At 48.4% G+C, this 22,500-nt stretch overlaps 3 protein-coding genes across 3 annotated transcripts in view; 2 read left to right on the forward strand and 1 right to left on the reverse strand.

Annotated features, from left to right (window-relative positions):
* Positions 1-2,407, forward strand: part of LOC136666332 (HLA class II histocompatibility antigen, DR beta 4 chain-like) — a 5,430-nt gene extending 3,023 nt beyond the window's left edge. The window contains exons 3-5 of the mRNA XM_066644442.1: positions 526-819; positions 1,109-1,278; positions 1,367-2,407. Coding sequence (XP_066500539.1) covers positions 526-819; positions 1,109-1,278; positions 1,367-1,372 — 470 coding nt within the window. The 3' untranslated portion in view covers positions 1,373-2,407. The remainder of the gene's footprint in view (positions 1-525; positions 820-1,108; positions 1,279-1,366) is intronic.
* A 213-nt stretch (positions 2,408-2,620) lies between these two features.
* LOC136666548 (H-2 class II histocompatibility antigen, A-U alpha chain-like) lies at positions 2,621-15,180 on the reverse strand. The gene is made up of 4 exons (XM_066644811.1): positions 14,975-15,180; positions 14,294-14,539; positions 3,629-3,910; positions 2,621-2,986 (listed from the first exon to the last, which is right to left on the reverse strand). The coding sequence occupies exons 1-4, from the start codon at positions 15,039-15,041 to the stop codon at positions 2,871-2,873; spliced, it is 711 nt and encodes a 236-aa protein (XP_066500908.1). The 5' UTR covers positions 15,042-15,180; the 3' UTR covers positions 2,621-2,870.
* Positions 15,181-18,673: 3,493 nt separating this feature from the next.
* LOC136666507 (rano class II histocompatibility antigen, A beta chain-like) lies at positions 18,674-21,425 on the forward strand. Its single transcript, XM_066644721.1, has 5 exons — positions 18,674-18,846; positions 19,314-19,580; positions 20,073-20,366; positions 20,656-20,790; positions 20,884-21,425. Exons 1-5 carry the CDS (start codon positions 18,792-18,794, stop codon positions 21,066-21,068), a joined length of 936 nt encoding a protein of 311 aa, XP_066500818.1. The 5' UTR covers positions 18,674-18,791; the 3' UTR covers positions 21,069-21,425.
* The last annotated feature ends 1,075 nt before the right edge of the window (positions 21,426-22,500 follow it).

Genomic DNA, 22,500 nt, shown 5'->3' on the forward strand with positions numbered 1-22,500 from the left:
AGCGAGCCGAGGGGGGACAAAACCGTGGCATGTAAACCTTGCAGAGTGCTGATTTTCCAGAGAGAGTCGTCACTCTACGCCACGCAACACAGACGACCAGCACCAACTCTCCATCTGTAAAATCTCCAGCTGCAGCAGAGATCACGTTTGTTTTTATCCGACTCACGACGGCAGCTCGTAAAATGACGCCGTGGTCTTTTGAAGAGGTTCAAACGCTCCTTGGATCGGTGGCCGACGAAAGAATCCAGCGAGAGCTGGACGCTGCAACAAGGAAGGAACAAACTCTACTGATCTGTCTGAACTGATGACGGAGCTGTGTTCAGTCCCAAACAACAACAACACGCCGATACACCATGAGTAAACACCGCTTAACGTTACCACCGCCGTTGTTGTGGTTTCCAAAGGGGTTAGAGAATCACTCTTGTGATTCCAGTAGAGTCCAGTAGAGACCAGTAGAGACTCTGTGTGTGTGTGTGTGTGTGTGTGTGTGTGTGATTAAACCCTGCTCTCTCTGTCCTGCTGCAGTTCAGCCGAAGGTGACAGTGAAGTCTCTGAGGTCAGTGAAAGGTGAGAGTCTGTCGGTGTTGATTTGCAGTGCATATAGATTTTACCCATCAGGCATCACTCTCACCTGGCTCCAGGATGGGCAAGAAGTGACTCAGGACGTGGTGTCCACGCAGGAAATGGCTGACGGAGACTGGCTTTACCAGGTCCACTCCCAGCTGGACATTGCCCTCAAACCAGGACAAAGCATCACCTGCAGAGTGGAGCATCCCAGCTTCCCCCGGCCTGCGCTTTTCAACTGGACACAGGGCCACCGTGAGCTTATTACACCTTTATTACTACATCTACACACCCTTATAAACATCATCCACTGAGAAGAGCGGCATTGTCAGCTCATTACAGCTTTATTACAACATGTAAACTGTTATAAACTGAATAACTACTATAGCTATCCACAGGGAGCTCATGACACCTTTATAACACATTTATTAAAGCACTGTTCCGCCACAGTGACAGATCCAGAGAAAGTCTGAGACGCCCCAGGGGTGTGTTCTGTCAGTGTACATGAACGTAACGTGTGTCCTCCTGCTGTGTCCTGTGACAGAGAGCCTGTCTGAGTCAGACAGAGACAAAGTGGCGGTGGGAACCGCGGTGCTGCTGCTGGGGGGTCTCCTGACCTTTACCGGACTCATCTACTACAAACGAAAACAAATCGGTCAGAGATTCACTCCGGTCAGCTCTCACCCTGTGGTCAGTTATAACAGCGAGGGTCAGGTACAGTCCGGCTTCCTCTGGTCCTCTCCTCAGCTCTGTTTCAGACTCATTTCCTTCTATTTACGTTTTCCTCTGTTTGTTTGTCCAGGACTAACCCTCGGACTGGACAGAGTGACCTCCACGTCACAGGAAGGACACACCACACACAAGAAGAGAAAGTCTCGCAGACAGAAGGAGAACTACAAAGAAAACTAGAGGGGGGAAATTCATGATAGAACTCTGAATTTGGCTTGTCACATATTGCTAGCACTGTTACATTAGCTTATATTTTACTAAATAGCTATGAGGTTAAATTTGTAGAACAATAATTCCAATACTGTACTTAAATATTGGCAGATTAAAAGGACAATATATTTTGACCACCACCTTAATAAATATTCCACCTTAAAAAACAAGACACCTTAAAATTACAGCCGTTTAATTTAGACTCTGATTTTAAAAAAGCCCTCACATTAAATAAATGAGCACCATTAAATGATTACAATTATACTTAGTCTTGCACCTTAAAATAAATTCCACCTGAAATTCACTGTTCTATTCTGTCCCCGTCCACCTTAAATTTCCTGGATTTGTACTGTCCAAGGGCTGGATGGGGCCCATAAGCTCCTCTAGGTACAGACAGCACTGCAGGACTGAGGGAGAGAAAGGGGGCCGTGCGCATTCTCTCCCTGGTGTGTGTGAGAAGAGCCCATTGTGACATCATCATCTGAACATTCCGTAATGCGTTTCTATGGGGGAATTCGTAGGATAATTGTACAAGAACCTTCGGACTGGTCCAAATTTGAACATGATGGGACATAGTGTACTCAGGTATCAACATCTGGAATCCCATGGTTATAGCATGGAAACTGACAAAGTTAGAGCAGTTTGAATTTTGGAACAATGCATTCCTATGGAAAAAATTCCCATTTGATTTGGATCGCTCCAAAAAGCACATGCAATGTTATTGGCTATTGGTTTTACAATCCTGTTAAATTTAGTGACTTTAACTTTGTAGTGTATGTAGTGTTTATATATAAATATATATAATATTTATATTTATATATTGTATTTGTAGCTTTTGACCTTATTCAAACTCGTTCTGATTAATGACGTTTTGACTAATGATAATAATATTTAATTAATACATTTCCTGGAACAGTATGTAATGTATTTTCACTTTAATTGTTTGACACTTTTACTGATTAAACCCTAGAAACAGATTTTGGAGTTTATTTCCATTGTAGGTCTCTGCCTTCTTTTAAAATCCAGACCTTCACATTCCTTCAGTAAACACAGATCTATGAACACACAGTGTAATAAAATATAAAGGTCAAACACACAACCATTTTATTGACATGAGAAAGAATAACAAAGTTCGAGTTCTGAAACATTACATTAAATGACCACCATGTAGCGCTAAAACAGATTCTATAATAGATTCCTAATTAAGATCTAATTATTCCCCACATGAGAAGCCTGAGGAGATCAAACAGTTTTTATTTCACAGAAATAAACATTGACTCTAAGAAGACCCTTTAGTGACCCCCACTTTCTGAGACACACCCAGAGGATGATGTTCATAGAATAACATTAAATTAAGAGTTTAGTGTCTAGTTGCATTTGAGGATGAGGACGACTCCAGCAATTATTCCAGAAATGCCAAGACACAACTCTACCACAAGCACTGTGGGAAACAAACTCAGCTCCTCCACCTCCGTGTCTACTTCTGCACACACACACACACACACAAAGACAGATGAGAAATAAAGATGTAAATAGATTATCAGGGTGGTTGCTGTTGGTTTTGATTTGTTTATTTCCACTGCAGGGTCCCTACTCTCCTCCACCAGGTGAATCAGGTTCTGGTTCTGGAAGCGGGTTCTTGTTTAGTGGCTGTTCTCTCGTGGTTCAGAGCGAGTCGAGTAGGGACTAAACCGTGGCGTGTAAACCTTGCAGAGCGCTGATCGTCCAGAGAGAGTCGTCACTCTACGCAGACGACCAGCACCAACTCTCCATCTGTAAAATCTCCAGCTGCAGCGATCACGTTTGAGATCACGTTTGTTTTTATCCGACTCACGACGGGGTTTAGAGACGACACCCGATACATTTCGGGGCTTGAGGGGTTTACAGTGGGGGACAAAGCGAGTAGAGCTGTGTGGAGCAGGTACCCTGCAGTGGAAAAGCTGGGAGTTCTAATATCTCCAGGATGATGAAGGGTGTGGGACGTGTAAAACATTGGTGGTTATTACTGATATCTCTGTACTCTAAAGGTAACAGTGTGGCAGATTAGAGTTTAATGTGGGGGGGTTAATCCTGGATTATTTTGATTCTGTTCATCCCTGTGACCCCGCCCCCCCACGGTGCTCACCCCATATCCGAGTCTGTGGGCCCTCCAGGGCGCGGTGCTCCACGGTGCAGCTGTAGATGTCTCCCGGTTCCGGAGTGAAGTCGAGGGTGGAGAACACGCTCAGCGTCCCATCTGAGTTCTGATAGTAGGGGCCCAGGCTCACGCCCTCCGTCACGTTCAGATTGTTCTTCGTCCAGAAAACAGTGACCGGCGGCGGGAAGAAGGAACTCGCCCGACACACCAGAGAGTTACTGACCCTCAGCTTCACCTCCGTCTTCCAGTAGAGGGACACCAACGGAGCTTCTGCCTCACAGACAGAGACCGTCATTACACACAATCAGACTCTAAACAATCAACACATTATTATAATAAACTCATCACATTCTGAACAGTCCTCAGAATGTCTCATTGTAAACACATCGGTTTGTGAGTAACTGGGTGAGTGTGTGAGTGACTGGTTAAGTGTATGTGAGTGACTGGATGAGTGTGTTTGTGACTGGGTGAGTGTGTGTGTGATTGGGTGAGTGTGTGCAAGTGACCGGGTGAGTGTGTGAGTGACTGGGTGAGTGTGAAAGTGACTGGGTGAGTGTGTGTGAATGACTGGGTGAGTGTGAGAGTGAGTGGGTGAGTGTGTGTGAGTGACTGGGTGAGTGTGCGAGTGACTGGGTGAGTGTGTGTGAGTGACTGGGTGAGTGTGTGAGTGACTGGTTAAGTGTATGTGAGTGACTGGATGAGTGTGTGTGTGACTGGGTGAGTGTGTGTGAGTGTGTGTGTGACTGGGTGAGTGTGTGTGAGTGACCGGGTGAGTGTGTGTGAGTGACCGGGTGAGTGTGTGAGTGACTGGGTGAGTGTGAAAGTGACTGGGTGAGTGTGTGTGAATGACTGGGTGAGTGTGTGAGTGACTGGTTAAGTGTATGTGAGTGACTGGATGAGTGTGTGTGTGACTGGGTGAGTGTGTGTGAATATGTGTGTGACTGGGTGAGTGTGTGTGAGTGAACGGGTGAGTGTGAAAGTGACTGGGTGAGTGTGTGGGAATGACTGGGTGAGTGTGTGAGTGACTGGTTAAGTGTATGTGAGTGACTAGATGAGTGTGCGAGTGACTGGGTGTGTGTGTGTGTGTGAATGACTGGGTGAGTGTGTGAGTGACTGGGTGAGTGTGTGCGTGACTGGGTGAGTGAGTGAATGACTGGGTGAGTGTGTGTGAGTGACCGGGTGAGTGTGTGAGAGACTGGGTGAGTGTGAAAGTGACTGGGTGAGTGTGTGTGAATGACTGGGTGAGTGTGTGAGTGACTGGTTAAGTGTATGTGAGTGACTAGATGAGTGTGTGAGTGACTGTGTGTGTGTGTGTGTGAATGACTGGGTGAGTGTGTGAGTGACTGGGTGAGTGTGTGTGAATGACTGGGTGAGTGTGTGAGTGACTGGGTTAGTGTGCGAGTGACTGGGTGAGTGTGAGAGTGACTGGGTGAGTGTGAGTTACTGGGTGAATGTAAGGGAGTGACTAGATGAGTGTGTGAGTGACTGGCTGAGTATATGTGAGTGACTGGATGAACGTGTGAGTGACTGCGTGAGTGTGTGTGAGTGACTGGCTGAGTGTGCTAATGACTGGGTGAGTGTGAGAGTGATTGTGTGAGTGTGTGTGAGTGACTGGGTGAGTGTGTGGGTGACTGGGTGAGTGTGTGATTGACTGTGGGTGTGTGAGTGACTGGGTGAGTGACTGGATGAATGTGTGAGTGACTGGGTGAGTGTGTGAGTGACTGGGTGAGTTTTTGTGAGTGACTGGATGAGTGTGTGTGTGACTGGGTGAGTGTGTGTGAGTGACTGTATGAGTGACTGGGTGAGTGTAAGTGAGTGGCTGGATGAATGTGCAAGTGACTGGGTGAGTGTGTGAGAGAATGGGTGAGTTTATGTGAGTGACTGGATGAATGTGTGTGTAACTGGGTGAGTGTGTGAGTGACTGGTTAAGTGTATGTGAGTGATTGGGTGAGTGAGTGAATGACTGGGTGAGTGTGTGTGAGTGCCCGGGTGAATGTGTGAGTGACTGGGTGAGTGTGAAAGTGACTGGGTGAGTGTGTGTGAATGACTGGGTGAGTGTGTGAGTGACTGGTTAAGTGTATGTGAGTGACTAGATGAGTGTGCGAGTGACTGTGTGTGTGTGTGTGTTTGTGTGTGTGTGTGTGTGTGTGTGTGTGAATGACTGGGTGAGTGTGTGAGTGACTGGGTGAGTGTGTGTGAATGACTGGGTGAGTGTATGAGTGACTGGGTTAGTGTGCGAGTGACTGGGTGAGTGTGAGAGTGACTGGGTGAGTGTGAGTTACTGGGTGAATGTAAGGGAGTGACTAGATGAGTGTGTGAGTGACTGGCTGAGTATATGTGAGTGACTGGATGAACGTGTGAGTGACTGCGTGAGTGTGTGAGTGTGTGTGAGTGTGTGTGAGTGACTGGTTGAGTGTGCTAATGACTGGGTGAGTGTGAGAGTGACTGTGTGAGTGTGTGTGAGTGACTGGGTGAGTGTGTGGGTGACTGGGTGAGTGTGTGATTGACTGTGGGTGTGTGAGTGACTGTGTGAGTTACTGGATGAATGTGTGAGTGACTGGGTGAGTGTGTGAGTGACTGGGTGAGTTTATGTGAGTGACTGGATGAGTGTGTGTGTGACTGTGTGAGTGTGTGTGAGTGACTGTATGAGTGACTGGGTGAGTGTATGTGAGTGACTGGATGAATGTGCGAGTGACTGGGTGAGTGTTTGAGTGAATGGGTGAGTTTATGTGAGTGACTGGATGAGTGTGTGTGTAACTGGGTGAGTGTATGTGAGTGACTGGGTGAGTGTGTGAGTAACTGAGTGAGTGTGTGTGTGATTTGGTGAGTGTGTGTGAGTGACTGGCTGAGTGTATGTGAGTGACTGGATGAATGTGTGAGTGACTGCATGAGTGTGTGTGTGACTGGGTGAGTGTGTGTGTGACTGGGTGAGTGACTGGATGAATGTGTGAGTGACTGGGTGAGTGTGTGAGTGACTGGATGAGTTTATGTGAGTGACATGATGAGTGTGTGTGTGACTGTGTGAGTGTGTGTGTGACTGGGTGAGTGTGTGAGTGACTGGGTGAGTGTGTGAGTGACTAGGTGAGTTTGTGTGTGACTGGGTGAGTGTGTGTGAGTGACTGGGTGAGTGTGTGAGTGACTGGCTGAGTGTATGTGAGTGACTGAATGAATGTGTGAGTTACTGCATGAGTGTATGAGTGACTGGGTGAGTGTGTATGAGTGACTGGGTGAGTGTGTGTGTGACTGGGTGAGTGTGTGTGAGTGACTGGGTGAGTGTGTGAGTGACTGGGTGAATGTGTGTTAAACTAGATGAGTGTGTGAGTGACTGTGTGAATGTGTGAGTGACTGGCTGAGTGTATGTGAGTGACTGGATGAACGTGTGAGTGACTGCGTGAGTGTGTGAGTGACTGGGTGAGTTTATGTGAGTGACTGGATGAGTGTGTGTGTGACTGGGTGAGTGTGTGAGTCACTGGTTAAGTGTATGTGAGTGATTGGGTGAGTGAGTGAATGACTGGGTGAGTGTGTGTGAGTGACCGGGTGAGTGTGTGAGTGACTGGGTGAGTGTGAAAGTGACTGGGTGAGTGTGTGTGAATGACTGGGTGAGTGTGTGAGTGACTGGTTAAGTGTATGTGAGTGACTAGATGAGTGTGCGAGTGACTGTGTGTGTGTGTGTGTGTGTGTGTGTGTGTGTGTGTGAATGACTGGGTGAGTGTGTGAGTGACTGGGTGAGTGTGTGTGAATGACTGGGTGAGTGTATGAGTGACTGGGTTAGTGTGCGAGTGACTGGGTGAGTGTGAGAGTGACTGGGTGAGCGTGAGTTACTGGGTGAATGTAAGGGAGTGACTAGATGAGTGTGTGAGTGACTGGCTGAGTATATGTGAGTGACTGGATGAACGTGTGAGTGACTGCGTGAGTGTGTGAGTGTGTGTGAGTGACTGGTTGAGTGTGCTAATGACTGGGTGAGTGTGTGAGTGACTGGGTGAGTGTGTGGGTGACTGGGTGAGTGTGTGATTGACTGTGGGTGTGTGAGTGACTGTGTGAGTTACTGGATGAATGTGTGAGTGACTGGGTGAGTGTGTGAGTGACTGGGTGAGTTTATGTGAGTGACTGGATGAGTGTGTGTGTGACTGTGTGAGTGTTTGTGTGACTGGGTGAGTGTGTGTGAGTGACTGTATGAGTGACTGGGTGAGTGTATGTGAGTGACTGGATGAATGTGCGAGTGACTGGGTGAGTGTTTGAGTGAATGGGTGAGTTTATGTGAGTGACTGGATGAGTGTGTGTGTAACTGGGTGAGTGTGTGTGTGACTGTGTGAGTGTTTGTGTGACTGGGTGAGTGTGTGTGAGTGACTGTATGAGTGACTGGGTGAGTGTATGTGAGTGACTGGATGAATGTGTGAGTGACTGGGTGAGTGTTTGAGTGAATGGGTGAGTTTATGTGAGTGACTGGATGAGTGTGTGTGTAACTGGGTGAGTGTGTGTGAGTGACTGGGTGAGTGTGTGAGTGACTGGATGAGTTTATGTGAGTGACATGATGAGTGTGTGTGTGACTGTGTGAGTGTGTGTGTGACTGGGTGAGTGTGTGAGTGACTAGGTGAGTTTGTGTGTGACTGGGTGAGTGTGTGTGAGTGACTGGGTGAGTGTGTGAGTGACTGGCTGAGTGTATGTGAGTGACTGAATGAATGTGTGTTACTGCATGAGTGTATGAGTGACTGGGTGAGTGTGTGTGAGTGACTGGGTGAGTGTGTGTGTGACTGGGTGAGTGTGTGTGAGTGACTGGGTGAGTGTGTGAGTGACTGGGTGAATGTGTGTTAAACTAGATGAGTGTGTGAGTGACTGTGTGAGTGTGTGAGTGACTGGCTGAGTGTATGTGAGTGACTGGATGAACGTGTGAGTGACTGGCTGAGTGTATGTGAGTGACTGGATGAACGTGTGAGTGACTGCATGAGTGTGTGAGTGACTGGGTGAGTTTATGTGAGTGACTGGATGAGTGTGTGTGTGACTGTGTGAGTGTGTGTGTAACTGCGTGAGTATGTGTGAGTGATTGGGTGAGTGACTGGGTGAGTGTATGTGAGTGACTGGATGAACGTGCGAGTGACTGGGTGAGTGTGTGGGTGACTGGGTGAGTTTATGTGAGTGACTGGATGAGTGTGTGTGTAACGGGGTGAGTGTGTGTGAGTCACTGGGTGAGTGTGTGAGTAACTGGGTGAGTGTGTGTGAGTGACTGGCTGAGTGTATATGAGTGACTGGATGAATGTGTGAGTGACTGCATGAGTGTGTGTGTGACTGGGTGAGTGTGTGTGAGTGACTGGGTGAGTGACTGGGTGAGTGTATGTGAGTGACTGGGTGAGTGTGAGAGTGGCTGGTTGAGTGTGTGAGTGACTGAGTGAGTTTATGTGAGTGACTGGATGAGTGTGTGTGTGTAACTGGGTGAGTGTGTGAGTGACTGGGTGAGTGTGTGTGAGTGACTCGGTGAGTGTGTGTGTGAATGACTGTGTGAGTGTGTGAGTGACTGTGTGAGTGACTTGGTGAGTATATGTGAGTGATTGGATGAACGTGTGAGTGACTGGGTGAGTGTGTGTGTGACTGTGTGAGTGACTGGGTGAGTGTATGTGAGTGACTGGATGAGTGTGTGTGTGTAATTGAGTGAGTGTGTGAGTGACTGGGTGAGTGTGTGTGTGTCTGGGTGAGTGTGTGTGAGTGACTGGGTGAGTGTGTGAGTGGCTGGCTCAGTGTATGTGTGACTGGATGAATGTGTGAGTGACTGCATGAGTGTGTGAGTGACTGGGTGAGTGTGTGTGTGACTGGGTGAGTGTGTGTGAGTGACTGGGTGAGTATGTGTGTGACTGGTTGAGTGACTGGGTGAGTGTGTGAGTGACTGGGTGAATGTGTGTTAAACTGGATGAGTGTGTGAGTGACTGGCTGAGTGTATGTGAGTGACTGGATGAACGTGTGAGTGACTGCGTGAGTGTGTGTGAGTGTGTGCGTGATTGGGTGAGTGTGTAAGTGACTAGGTGAGTTTGTGTGTGACTGGGTGAGTGTGTGTGAGTGACTGGGTGAGTGTGTGAGTGACTGGCTGAGTGTATGTGAGTGACTGAATGAATGTGTGAGTTACTGCATGAGTGTATGAGTGACTGGGTGAGTGTGTGTGAGTGACTGGGTGAGTGTCTGTGTGACTGGGTGAGTGTGTGTGAGTGACTGGGTGAATGTATGTTAAACTAGATGAGTGTGTGAGTGACTGTGTGAGTGTGTGAGTGACTGGCTGAGTGTATGTGAGTGACTGGATGAACGTGTGAGTGACTGGCTGAGTGTATGTGAGTGACTGGATGAACGTGTGAGTGACTGCATGAGTGTGTGAGTGACTGGGTGAGTTTATGTGAGTGACTGGATGAGTGTGTGTGTGACTGTGTGAGTGTGTGTGTAACTGCGTGAGTGTGTGTGAGTGATTGGGTGAGTGACTGGGTGAGTGTATGTGAGTGACTGGATGAACGTGCAAGTGACTGGGTGAGTGTGTGGGTGACTGGGTGAGTTTATGTGAGTGACTGGATGAGTGTGTGTGTAACGGGGTGAGTGTGTGTGAGTCACTGGGTAAGTGTGTGAGTGACTGGGTGAGTGTGTGTGAGTGACTGGCTGAGTGTATATGAGTGACTGGATGAATGTGTGAGTGACTGCATGAGTGTGTGTGTGACTGGGTGAGTGTGTGTGAGTGACTGGGTGAGTGTATGTGAGTGACTGGGTGAGTGTGAGAGTGGCTGGTTGAGTGTGTGAGTGACTGAGTGAGTTTATGTGAATGACTGGATGAGTGTGTGTGTGTAACTGGGTGAGTGTGTGAGTGACTGGGTGAGTGTGTGTGAGTGACTCGGTGAGTGTGTGTGTGAATGACTGTGTGAGTGTGTGAGTGACTGTGTGAGTGACTTGGTGAGTATATGTGAGTGATTGGATGAACGTGTGAGTGACTGGGTGAGTGTGTGAGTGATTGGGTGAGTTCATGTGAGTGACTGGATGAGTGTGTGTGTGACTGGGTGAGTGTGTGTGAGTGACTGTGTGAGTGACTGTGTGAGTGTATGTGAGTGACTGGATGAGTGTGTGTGTGTAATTGGGTGAGTGTGTGAGTGACTGGGTGAGTGTGTGAGTGGCTGGCTCAGTGTATGTGTGACTGGATGAATGTGTGAGTGACTGCATGAGTGTGTGAGTGACTGGGTGAGTGTGTGTGTGACTGGGTGAGTGTGTGTGAGTGACTGGGTGAGTATGTGTGTGACTGGTTGAGTGACTGGGTGAGTGTGTGAGTGACTGGGTGAATGTGTGAGTGACTGCATGAGTGTGTGAGTGACTGCGTGAGTGTGTGAGTGACTGCGTGAGTGTGTGTGAGTGATTGGGTGAGTGTGTGAGTGACTGGGTGAGTGTGAGAGTGAATGGGTGAGTGTGTGAGTGTGCTAATGACTGGGTGAGTGTGAGAGTGACTGTGTGAGTGTGTGTGAGTGACTGGGTGAGTGTGTGAATGATTGTGGGTGTGTGAGTGACTGGATGAATGTGTGAGTGACTGGGTGAGTTTATGTGAGTGACTGGATGAGTGTGCTAATGACTGTGTGAGTGTGAGAGTGACAGTGTGAGTGTGTGTGAGTGACTGGGTGAGCGTGTGGGTGACTGGGTGAGTGTGTGAATGACTGTGGGTGTGTGAGCGACTGTGTGAGTGACTGGATGAACGTGCGATTGACTGGGTAAGAGTGTGAGTGACTGGGTGAGTTTATGTGAGTGACTGGATGAGTTTGTGTGTAACTGGGTGAGTGTGTGAGTAACTGGGTGAGTGTTTGTGTGACTTGGTGAGTGTGTGTGAGTGACTGGCTGAGTGTATGTGAGTGACTGGATGAATGTGTGAGTGACTGGGTGAGTGTTTGTGTGACTTGGTGAGTGTGTGTGAGTGACTGGCTGAGTGTATGTGAGTGACTGGATGAATGTGTGAGTGACTGGGTGAGTGTGAGTGACTGGGTGAGTGTGTGAGTGACTGGGTGAGTGACTGCATGAATGTGTGAGTGACTGGGTGAGTGTGTGTGAGTGACTGGGTGAGTGTGTGGGTGACTGGGTGAGTGTGTGAATGATTGTGGGTGTGTGAGTGACTGGATGAATGTGTGATTGACTGGTTGAGTGTGTGAGTGACTGGGTGAGTTTATGTGAGTGACTGGATGAGTGTGCTAATGACTGTGTGAGTGTGAGAGTGACTGTGTGAGTGTGTGTGAGTGACTGGGTGAGTGTGTGGGTGACTGGTTGAGTGTGTGAATGACTGTGGGTGTGTGAGTGACTGTGTGAGTGACTGGATGAACGTGCGAGTGACTGGGTAAGTGTGTGAGTGACTGGGTGAGTTTATGTGAGTGACTGGATGAGTGTGTGTGTAACTGGGTGAATGTGTGTGAGTGACTGGGTGAGTGTGAGTGACTGGGTGAGTGTGTGAGTAACTGGGTGAGTGTTTGTGTGACTTGGTGAGTGTGTGTGAGTGACTGGCTGAGTGTATTTGAGTGACTGGATGAATGTGTGAGTGACTGGGTGAGTGTGAGTGACTGGGTGAGTGTGTGAGTGACTGGGTGAGTTTATGTGAGTGACTTGATGAGTGTGTGTGTGACTGTGAGTGTGTGTGTGACTGGGTGAGTGTGTGTGTAACTGGGTGAGTGTTTGTGAGTGACTGGGTGAGTGTGTGAGTGACTGGGTGAGTGTGTGAGTAACTGGGTGAGTGTGTGAGTGACTTGGTGAGTGTGTGTCAGTGACTGGCTGAGTGTATGTGAGTGACTGGATGAATGTGTGAGTGACCGGATGAGTGTGTGTGTGGCTGGGTGAGTGTGTGTGAGTGACTGGGTGAGTGACTGGATGAATGTGTGAGTGACTGGGTGAGTGTGTGAGTGACTGGGTGAGTTTATGTGAGTGACTTGATGAGTGTGTGTGTGTGACTGAGTGTGTGTGTGACTGGGTGAGTGTGTGTGAGTGACTGTGTTAGTGACTGGGTGAGTGTATGTGAGTGACTGGATGAAAGTGTGAGTGTTTTCGTGAGTGTGTGTGAGTGACTGGATGAGTGTGTGAGTGACAGGGTGAGTCTGAGAGTGAATGGGTGAGTGTGTGAATGACTGTGTGAGTGTGTGTGTGACTGGGTGAGTGTATGTGAGTGACTGGATGAACGTGCGAGTGACTGGGTGAGTGTGTGAGTGATTGGGTGAGTTTATGTGAGTGACTGGATGAGTGTGTGTGTGACTGGGTGAGTGTGTGTGAGTGACTGGGTGAGTGTATGTGAGTGACTGGATGAACGTGTGAGTGACAGGGTGAGTGTGTGAGTGACTGGGTGAGTGTGTGTGAGTGACTGGGTGAGTGTGAGAGTAACTGGGTGAGTGTGTGTGAGTGACTGGGTGAGTGTGTTTGAGTGACTGGGTGAGTGTGTGGGTGAATGGGTGAGTGTGTGAGTGACTGTGTGAGTGAGTGAGTGAGTGTATGTGAGTGACTGGATGAACGTGTGAGTGACTGGGTGAGTGTGTGAGTTTATGTGAGTGACTGGATGAGTGTGTGTGTGACTGGGTGAGTGTGTGTGAGTGACTGTGTGAGTGACTGGGTGAGTGTATGTGAGTGACTGGGTGAGTGTGTGAGTGACTGGGTGAGTGTGTGAGTGAAAGGGTGAGTGTGTGAGTGACTGGGTGAGTGTGTGAAACCTTTCTGCATTCCTTGCTCAGATCTACATATTACAAAATAAGAAACCTGATATCACGGCTGAAACGTACCTATGCTACTAAAAGACCACACCAGCTAAAACGTACATTTAACTACGTTTAACCTGATTTGCGCCCCCTAGCCTCTAAGGCCGCTTGGAAACCAAAGCATTCAAGTAGAAGATTATTTAACTTTTTTAGTGGAAAATTGTGTTTAGAAAATTTGGCAATTAACTGATATGCCACGTGTACACACACACACACACACACACACACACACATATATATATATATATATATAAATCTAGAGGGAGGTCTTGGTGTCAAGCAAAATAAAATATCCTACACAGACAGATATATATATATTCACTCGGCAGGTTGCGGCTGCTCTTACTCGCGCGCGAAAATAAACTACAATCCGGCATTGTGGGAAATGTAGTTTAGTTTCGCGCGCGAGTAAGAGCAGCCGCAACCTGCCGAGTGAATAGATGTATATATATATATTCATTCATTCATTATCAGTAACCGCTTATCCGATTCAGGGTCGCGGTGGGCCCAGAGCCTACCTGGAATCATTGGGCGCAACTCCTCACAGTCAGTCACCCACAGCGGGAATCAAACCCACAACCTCCAGGTCACTGGAGCTGTGTGACTGTGACACCTACCTGCTGCACCACCGTGCCGCCCTACACATTTTTCTACTAAAAAAAGTTAAATTATCTTCTACTTGAATGCTTTGGTTCAGCATGCAGTTTTCCAAGCGGCCTTAGAGGATAGGGGGCGCAAATCAAGTTAAACGTAGTTAAATGTACGTTTTAGCTGGTGTGGTCTTTTAGTAGCATAGGTACGTTTCAGCCGTGATATCAGGTTGAAAATAAGAGTCCCCTCGGCAAGACTGCCACCACACAGTATCTTAGAGCTGTAAGAGGATTAAAGTAGTGCGCTGCTCTGGAGGCCAGTCTCTGACAGATCTTACCAAGTTCCTCTGGAAGGTTCTCGAAGCCCTGGTTTACAATGTTTTGCAGATATTTACACGTGTTCGGCCATCTTTTAGCTTCCTTAATGAAATCTGGAATGATTGCAGGATCCGCAAACTCCGGCAGCGTGGGAACCATCCTATTCTCCTTGTAGTCATAATACCCCAGCTTCTCTCCGTCAAACACCACTGAGAAATCACAACTGCTCTCGTCACACCCCTGAATCACACCAAACTGGTGAAATCCTGAGGACCAGAACAATAATGCACATTACTCTGGAGGCCACCAACACACACACTGAGAAACAAGACCCCCCCAGTCAGAAAACACGGGATAAATCCAGCTCAGATTCTGCTCCTCTTCTGACGTCAGGTTTTATTTTCAATAATATTTCACCGCACTCCACTCTTAGGTGTTTCTCTCTTTAATTTCATGTCTTTTTTAATTCTATTTAAATATTTGTAATAACACTGTAATTAAGAGTGTGAAGGCCTCATTCTCAGGAATGTTCCTGTGTTCATTTTTGAGTCATGTTTAATGACGTCTGGTTTATTTCAGCTCTCTCTCGTCTGTATCTCCTCTTTTGTAAAACACTGTAAACGACTGCAGTGAAGGAGGGTGCTGTAGAAACACACGCGTCTCGTCTTGGAGAAAGCAGACTGAAAAAAGTCGGTACTCACCCGTCAGCTGAGACCCAACAGCACCGACTGTTAATATGTGGACGATTAAAGTTAGCATTTCATCCATCTGTCATTCACAAACAAACTGACACTGAATCAAAACCTGGACGGACTTTTGTAATGTTTCTGTAGTTTCCTCTGCTCTCTGTCACGCATTCACGCTGATGCCATTGTGTGTGTGTGTGTGTGTGTGTGTGAGAGAGAGAGAGAGAGAGAGAGAGAGAGATAGAATTTTGTGGGCAAATACTTCTTCCTCCTCCTGATATTGAGATGCTGGGTGTTGTCTATTAAATAAATGAGTTTAGTTTCACTTTCAGATCCAAAGGCCTTTCTTCTATTGTCTTTGTGAAAAAGGAAATTCCACCAGTCTCCAAAATATTCCACTCAAAACAATACAGAGAGAATCAGAGCAGTGGACAGTAGACGATGGGGGACAGTGGACAGTGAGGACAGTAGACGGTGGGGGACAGTGGACAGTGGAGGTGAATGGAACCAGACGTCCTCCTCTAAAAGCCCCTCACAGAAAGTGAGGACAGTAGACAGTGGGGGACAGTGGAGGTGAATGGAAGCAGACGTCCTCCTCTAAAAGCCCCCCACAGAAAGTGAGGACAGTAGACAGTGGGGGACAGTGGAGGTGAATGGAAGCAGACGTCCTCCTCTAAAAGCCCCCCACAGAAAGTGAGGACAGTAGACAGTGGGGGACAGTGGAGGTGAATGGAAGCAGACGTCCTCCTCTAAAAGCCCCCCACAGAAAGTGAGGACAGTGGACGGCGGGAGACAGTGGACAGTGGAGGTGAATGGAAGCAGACGTCCTCCTCTAAAAGCCCCTCACAGAAAATGAGGACAGTAGACGGTGGACAGTGGACAGTGGAGGTGAATGGAACCAGACGTCCTCCTCTAAAAGCCCCCCACAGAAAGTGAGGACAGTAGACGGTGGGGGACAGTGGAGGTAAATGGAACCAGACGTCCTCCTCTAAAAGCCCCTCACAGAAAGTGAGGACAGTGGACGGCGGGAGACAGTGGACAGTGGAGGTGAATGGAACCAGACGTCCTCCTCTAAAAGCCCCTCACAGAAAGTGAGGACAGTGGACGGTGGGGGACAGTGGACAGTGGAGGTGAATGGAAGCAGACGTCCTCCTCTAAAAGCCCCTCACAGAAAGTGAGGACAGTGGACGGTGGGGGACAGTGGACAGTGGAGGTGAATGGAAGCAGACGTCCTCCTCTAAAAGCCCCTCACAGAAAGTGAGGACAGTGGACGGTGGGGGACAGGGGACAGTGGAGGTGAATGGAAGCAGACGTCCTCCTCTAAAAGCCCCTCACAGAAAGTGAGGACAGTAGACGGTGGGGGACAGGGGACAGTGGAGGTGAATGGAAGCAGACGTCCTCCTCTAAAAGCCCCTCACAGAAAGTGAGGACAGTGGACGGTGGGGGACAGTGGAGCTGAATGGAACCAGACGTCCTCCTCTAAAAGCCCCTCACAGAAAGTGAGGACAGTGGACGGTGGGGGACAGTGGACAGTGGAGGACACAGGGCTGATATGGAGAAAAGTTGTAGTGAAATCTGTTGTGTAATTTCTGGAAAGTTCCTGTGAAGAAGGAGTGTGTGTGGAGCTCCACATGTTGCCTCAGGATCTTTAGTGAAACAGGAATCTCCAGAACCGCTTTAACACACAGAGACACACCCCAGAGCAACGATCTCAGACACACCAACAGTAACGGCCTCAGACACACCTGTAAATACAGCACTGATCCTAAAGTGTTAAATCTCATGTGCTCGCTGTGTTTTATGAAATGGAAGTTGATTAAAAACCAGTTTACAGTCATTCATTCATTCATTCATTCATCTCCTGCAAGTACTTGATCATAATCAGGGTCACAGTGCGGCTCTAGCATTACCAGTCACTCACACACTCACCCTATCACTCACACACTCACCATGTCACTCACCCAGTCACTCACACACTCGCCCAGTCGCGCACACACTCACCCACTCACGCACACACTCACCCTGTCACTCACACATGCACCCTGTCACTCACCCAAACACTCACCCTGTCACTCAGATACTCACCCTGTCACTCACACACTCATCTACCCACACAATCACCCTGTTACTCACACACACACCCTGTCACTCACAAACTCACCCTTTCACCCACACATTCACCCAGTCACTCACACACACTCACCCTGTCATTCACACATGCACCCTGTAACTCACACACTCTCCCTGTCACTCACACACTCACCCAGTCACTCTCACACTCAACCAGTCACTCACACACTCACCCTTTCACTCACACACTCACCATGTCACTCACCTAGTCACTCACACACACTCACCTTGTCACTCACACAATCACCCTGTCACTCATACACTCACCATGTCACTCACACACACAACCTGTCACTCACCCAGTCACTCACACACTCACCCTGTCACTTACACACAACCTGTCACTCACCCAGTCACTCACACACTCACCCAGTCTCTCACACACTCACTCTGTCACTCACACACTCACTCTGTCACTCACACACACAACCTGTCACTCACCCAGTAACTCACACACTCACCCTGTAACTCACGCACTCACGCTGTCACTCACACACTCATCCTATCACTCATCCAGTCACTGACACACTCACCCTGTCACTTGCACACTCATCCTTTCACTCACATGCTCACCTAGTCACTCACACACACTCACCCTATCATTCACACACACACTCACCCTATCATTCACACACACACCCTGTCACTCACACACTTGCCCAGTCGCGCACACACTCACCCACTCACACACACACTCACTCTGTCACTCACACATGCACCCTGTCACTCACCCAAACACTCACCCTGTCACTCACACACTCACCCACCCACACACTCACCCTGTTACTCACACACTCACCCAGTCACACACACACTCACCCTGTCACTCACAAATGCACCCTGTCACTCACCCAAACACTCACCCTGTCACTCACCCACTCACCCACACACACACTCACCCTGTTACTCACACACACACCCTGTCACTCACAAACTCACCCTTTCATTCACCCAGTCACTCACACACACTCACCCTGTCATTCACACGTGCACCCTGTAACTCACACACTCACCCAGTCACTCACACTCACCCATTCACTCACACACACACCCATTCACTCACACACTCACCCAGTCACTCTCACACTCATCCTGTCACTCACACACTCACCCTGTCACTCACACACTCACCCAGTCACGCACACTCTCATCCTGTCACCCTCACACTCATCCTGTCACTCACACACTCACCCTGTCACTCACACACTCACCCTTTCACTCACACACTCACGCAGTCACACACACACACACACTCACCCTGGCACTCACAAAATCACACATGCTCACCTTTTCACACACACACACACTCACCCTGTCACTCACCCTGTTATTTGTGAACATAATGATAATTACTGTGCAAACAGTGCCAATAAAGTTGTATTAGAACAGGTTTTGTGAGAGAGAGAGAGAGAGAGTGTGTGTGTGTGTGTGTGTGTGTGTGTGGGTGTGTGTGTGTGTGAGTGTGTGTGTGTGTGTGCTGGGGGAGGAGAAGAGAGAATGAAAGCAGGTTTTTTAAACTCTGTGGAAATTTCCCTCTTCTCTTTGTAAACAGATAAAGATGTGAAGCGTGACGAGACGCACCGCCTTAATACCTCTTTACATACAATCAGACCACCTTAAATCTACTTCACACACGCTCTCTCTCTCCCTCTCTCTCTCTCTCTCTCACACACACACACACAGGTGCAGAGCTGAAGGTTTAATGATGTTAAAGTTTCTTCAGCTGAGTGTGTTCTTCTCGGTTCTACCAGCAGCAGGTAAGAAACAGTTTACAGTGTGTGTGTGTGAGTGGTGTGTGTGTGTGTGTGAGGGAGAGAGAGAGAGAGAGAGAGAGAGAGAGAGAGAGAGAGTGTCACTGTCTAAACATTATTTCATCTCATTCTGTTCAGTTCAGTTCCTGTCGCTGTTTTCTTTGTTCAGTTTCAACAGAGAGTTTCCTTATTTTTAACTGCTACAACACAGGGGTTGGTCCTGTAGGGGGCGCCAGGGCACCGCTCTGTAACAGAAGTTAAGAAACATATGTGGATTATATATTATTATTTGTTCATTATTGTATATTAATTCTGAACTAACTTCTGCTCCAGAGAGTGGGTCCCCCTCAGGGGGAAGGACTTTTATAAATAGATTTAGTACAGAGTTAGTATCACATCCTGGCCACTAGGGGTCAGTGTGTTTCAGCTGGTTGTGTACGAACGCTAATGAACTCCTCTTTGTTTCTGTGCAGTCCAAGGCCACTATGCCTTTTATTCTGTGGAGTGCCGGACTCTCGGTTCTCTGGAGAACATTGAGGTTCTTTTAGAACTGATTTACAACAAAGACACGTTCCTGAAATACAACAGCACAGAGAACAGGGTCACGGCCAACAGCGCGTACGGAGAAAAATGGGCCAGAGATCTGAACAATAAGAGCGACTGGCTCCGATCAGAGGCGGATAACGTCATGTCCATCTGCAGAAAGAACATACCATCCCTGTCAGTAATGAACAAAACAGGTCAGAACCACACACTCCTCACATTTACACTGTTCACACCAATCAAAACCTCCCTAACCCACTGAAACCACCTTAAATCTACTCCACTGCAGGGTCTCTCCTCTACTCTACTGGGCTCTACTCTGTTCCCTCCTCCACCAGGTGAATCAGGTCCTGGTTCTAGAAGCGGGTTCTTGTTTAGTGGCTTTTCTCTCGTGGTTCAGAGCGAGTCGAGTAGGGACTAAACCGTGGCGTGTAAACCTTGCAGAGCGCTGATCGTCCAGAGAGAGTCGTCACTCTACGCCACGCAACAACAACAACACGCCGATACACCACGAGTAAACACCGCTTAACGTTAGCGCCGCCGTTGTTGTGGTTTCCAAAGCCCACTGTTCCCCTTAGAGACGGGGTTAGAGAATCACAGTGATTGTGATTCCAGTAGAGTCCAGTAGAGACTGTGTGTGTGTGTGTGTGTGTGTGTGATTAAACCCTGCTCTCTCTGTCCTGCTGCAGTTCGGCCGGAGGTGACTGTGAAGTCTCTGAGGTCAGTGAAAGGCGAGGGTCTTTCGGTGTTGAAGTGCAGTGCGTACGGATTTTACCCATCAGGCATCACTCTCACCTGGCTCCAGGATGGACAGGAAGTGACTCAGGACCTGGTGTCCACGCAGGAAATGGCCAATGGAGACTGGCTTTACCAGGTCCACTCCCAGCTGGACATTGCCCTCAAACCAGGACAAAGCATCACCTGCAGAGTGGAGCATCCCAGCTTCCCCCGGCCTGCGCTGTTCAACTGGACACAGGGCCACCGTGAGCTTATTACACCTTTATTACTACTTCTACACACCCTTAAAAACATCATCCACTGAGGAGAGAAGCATTGTCAGCTCATTACAGTTTTATTACAACATGTAAACTGTTATAAACTGAATAACTACTATAGCTATCCACAGGGAGCTCATGACACCTTTATAACACATTTATTAAAGCACTGTTCCGCCACAGTGACAGATCCAGAGAAAGTCTGAGACGACCCAGGGGCATGTGCAGTCAGTGTACATGACCGTAACGTGTGTCCTCCTGCTGTGTCCTGTGACAGAGAGCCTGTCGGAGTCGGACAGGGACAGAACGGCGGTGGGAACCGCGGTGCTGCTGCTGGGGTTTCTCCTGACCGTCACCGGACTCATCTACAAACGAAAACAAATCCGTCAGAGACTCACTCTGCTCAGAGAGGGTCAGTTACCGTCCTGCTTCCTCTGGTCCCCGGCTCAGTTCAGCTTCACACTCAGTCCCTTCTGTTTACGTTTTCCTCTGTTTGTTTGTCCAGGACGGACCCTCGGACCCCAGGAAGTGACCGCCACGTCACAGGAAGAACACACCACACACAAGAAGAGAAACTCTCGCAGACAGAAGGAGAACTACAAAGAAAATGAAAATGTAATGAATGAAACAATACACTTGACTGAATCAGACACAGAACTGAGCACAGGATGCTGTCAGCTGAATGTTTAAAAACTCCAGCAGCACTGCTGTGTCTGATCCACTCTACACCAGCACAACACACACTAACACACCACCACCACGTCAGTGTCACTGCAGCGCTGAGAATGATCCACCACCACATCACACCTGCTCTGTGGGGGTCCTGAGGGGTGAAGAACAGGGGGGAAAGGGGGGTAATGAAGTATGTAGAGCCACAGCTGGACTACATAGTGTAAGTGTAGAACTCTAGAGTGAGCGAAGGGGACAGTGAGGGGAGAAATGAGGTGGTGGTTTTAATCTTCTGGTTGATTGGTGTATGTTTGTAAACATTTCTGTCTCTGGGCCAGTTTCTTTCCCCTCACCCCCCCCCCCCCCCCCCCACCCACCCACACACACACACACACACACACACACACACACACTCTCTCTCTCCCTCTGTGAGCAGTTTCACTTGAAGGTGCTGCTCTCTAGTGTCCATGTGAGAAACTGCACCAAAAACACCCTTTAATACTTTCACTGTAATTGTCTTCTGCACGTTTTAAAACACTGACCACTGACACCTAGTGGAGAGTCTGAACCGAACAGGGGACCCACTCAGTGGAGAATAATCTGGTTCATTCAGAGACGACACAGCAATGTATTAGAAAACAATGTATAATCAATAAATAACGACTTCATAAACACTGCCTTCTGTCTGAGGACTGTTTTGTTGAAATGTGTAAAAAAAAAGCCTGTTTGGTAAAAGACTTCCACATCAAAGAGAAACTCCTGGTCAGGACACGGTGCCGTGTTAAAGCCCTTTACGACTCAGAGCAGACGCAGCGTTTCTGTCTGAGGCTTTTAAGAGTCTGTGTAAATGAAGAGCCCTGAGCTGTGGCTCGTTTCCAGACGCTGCGTCGAGTGAGTGTTTCTGTGTGGGGTTTTTGTGTGAAAAGGGTGTGCAATGTTCCGGAAAAAGCAGCTGGGGTTTCCTGCTGCAGTGGGATGAGACAGATGCTGGTTGCCGGGAAACAGGATGTCGATGCCGGTTGCCGGGAAACAAGAAGCTGGTGTAGTGATAAAAAAATGGATGCTGGGAAAGCATGTGAATGATGGAGAGAAGCGCCACCTTCAGGAAGTAAAGGACATTGTGGGAAGTTGATGTGTTACAGTAGGATGCGGGATGCAGGGAAATGAGATGCTGATGCTGGGATGATGCTGGTTGCCAGGAAACATGATGCTGACACTTGTTGCTGGGAAACAGGATGTTGATGCTGGTTGCCAGGAAACGGGATGCTGAGGCGATGCCCTGTGCAGTGATAAACGGATGCTGTTGGGAAAGAGACAACATCACTTCCCATAACCATCACCTCCATCACCTTCATCCTCCTCCTCTTCACTGTTTCAGTAAAACTCAGGAGCCGGAGACTTCCAGGAAACTCTGCTGTTCTCTCTGTCTTTCTCTCTTTGACCTCAATTTACT

The sequence above is a fragment of the Hoplias malabaricus genome, chromosome 14 (genome assembly GCF_029633855.1).
Source record: "Hoplias malabaricus isolate fHopMal1 chromosome 14, fHopMal1.hap1, whole genome shotgun sequence".
NCBI lineage: Eukaryota > Metazoa > Chordata > Actinopteri > Characiformes > Erythrinidae > Hoplias > Hoplias malabaricus.

Excerpts from the sequence above, each read along its gene's own strand:
- LOC136666548 (XM_066644811.1), bottom strand. The coding sequence starts at position 15,041 with ATGGATGAAATGCTAACTTTAATCGTCCACATATTAACAGTCGGTGCT. Across the intron at positions 14,540-14,974 it reads TGTTGGGTCTCAGCTGACGG|GATTTCACCAGTTTGGTGTG; the intron begins GTGAGTACCGAC and ends TCTGGTCCTCAG. Across the intron at positions 3,911-14,293 it reads GAACCTTCCAGAGGAACTTG|AAGCTCCGTTGGTGTCCCTC; the intron begins GTAAGATCTGTC and ends TCTGTGAGGCAG.
- LOC136666507 (XM_066644721.1), top strand. The coding sequence starts at position 18,792 with ATGATGTTAAAGTTTCTTCAGCTGAGTGTGTTCTTCTCGGTTCTACCA. Across the intron at positions 18,847-19,313 it reads CTCGGTTCTACCAGCAGCAG|TCCAAGGCCACTATGCCTTT; the intron begins GTAAGAAACAGT and ends GTTTCTGTGCAG. Across the intron at positions 20,367-20,655 it reads CAACTGGACACAGGGCCACC|AGAGCCTGTCGGAGTCGGAC; the intron begins GTGAGCTTATTA and ends GTCCTGTGACAG.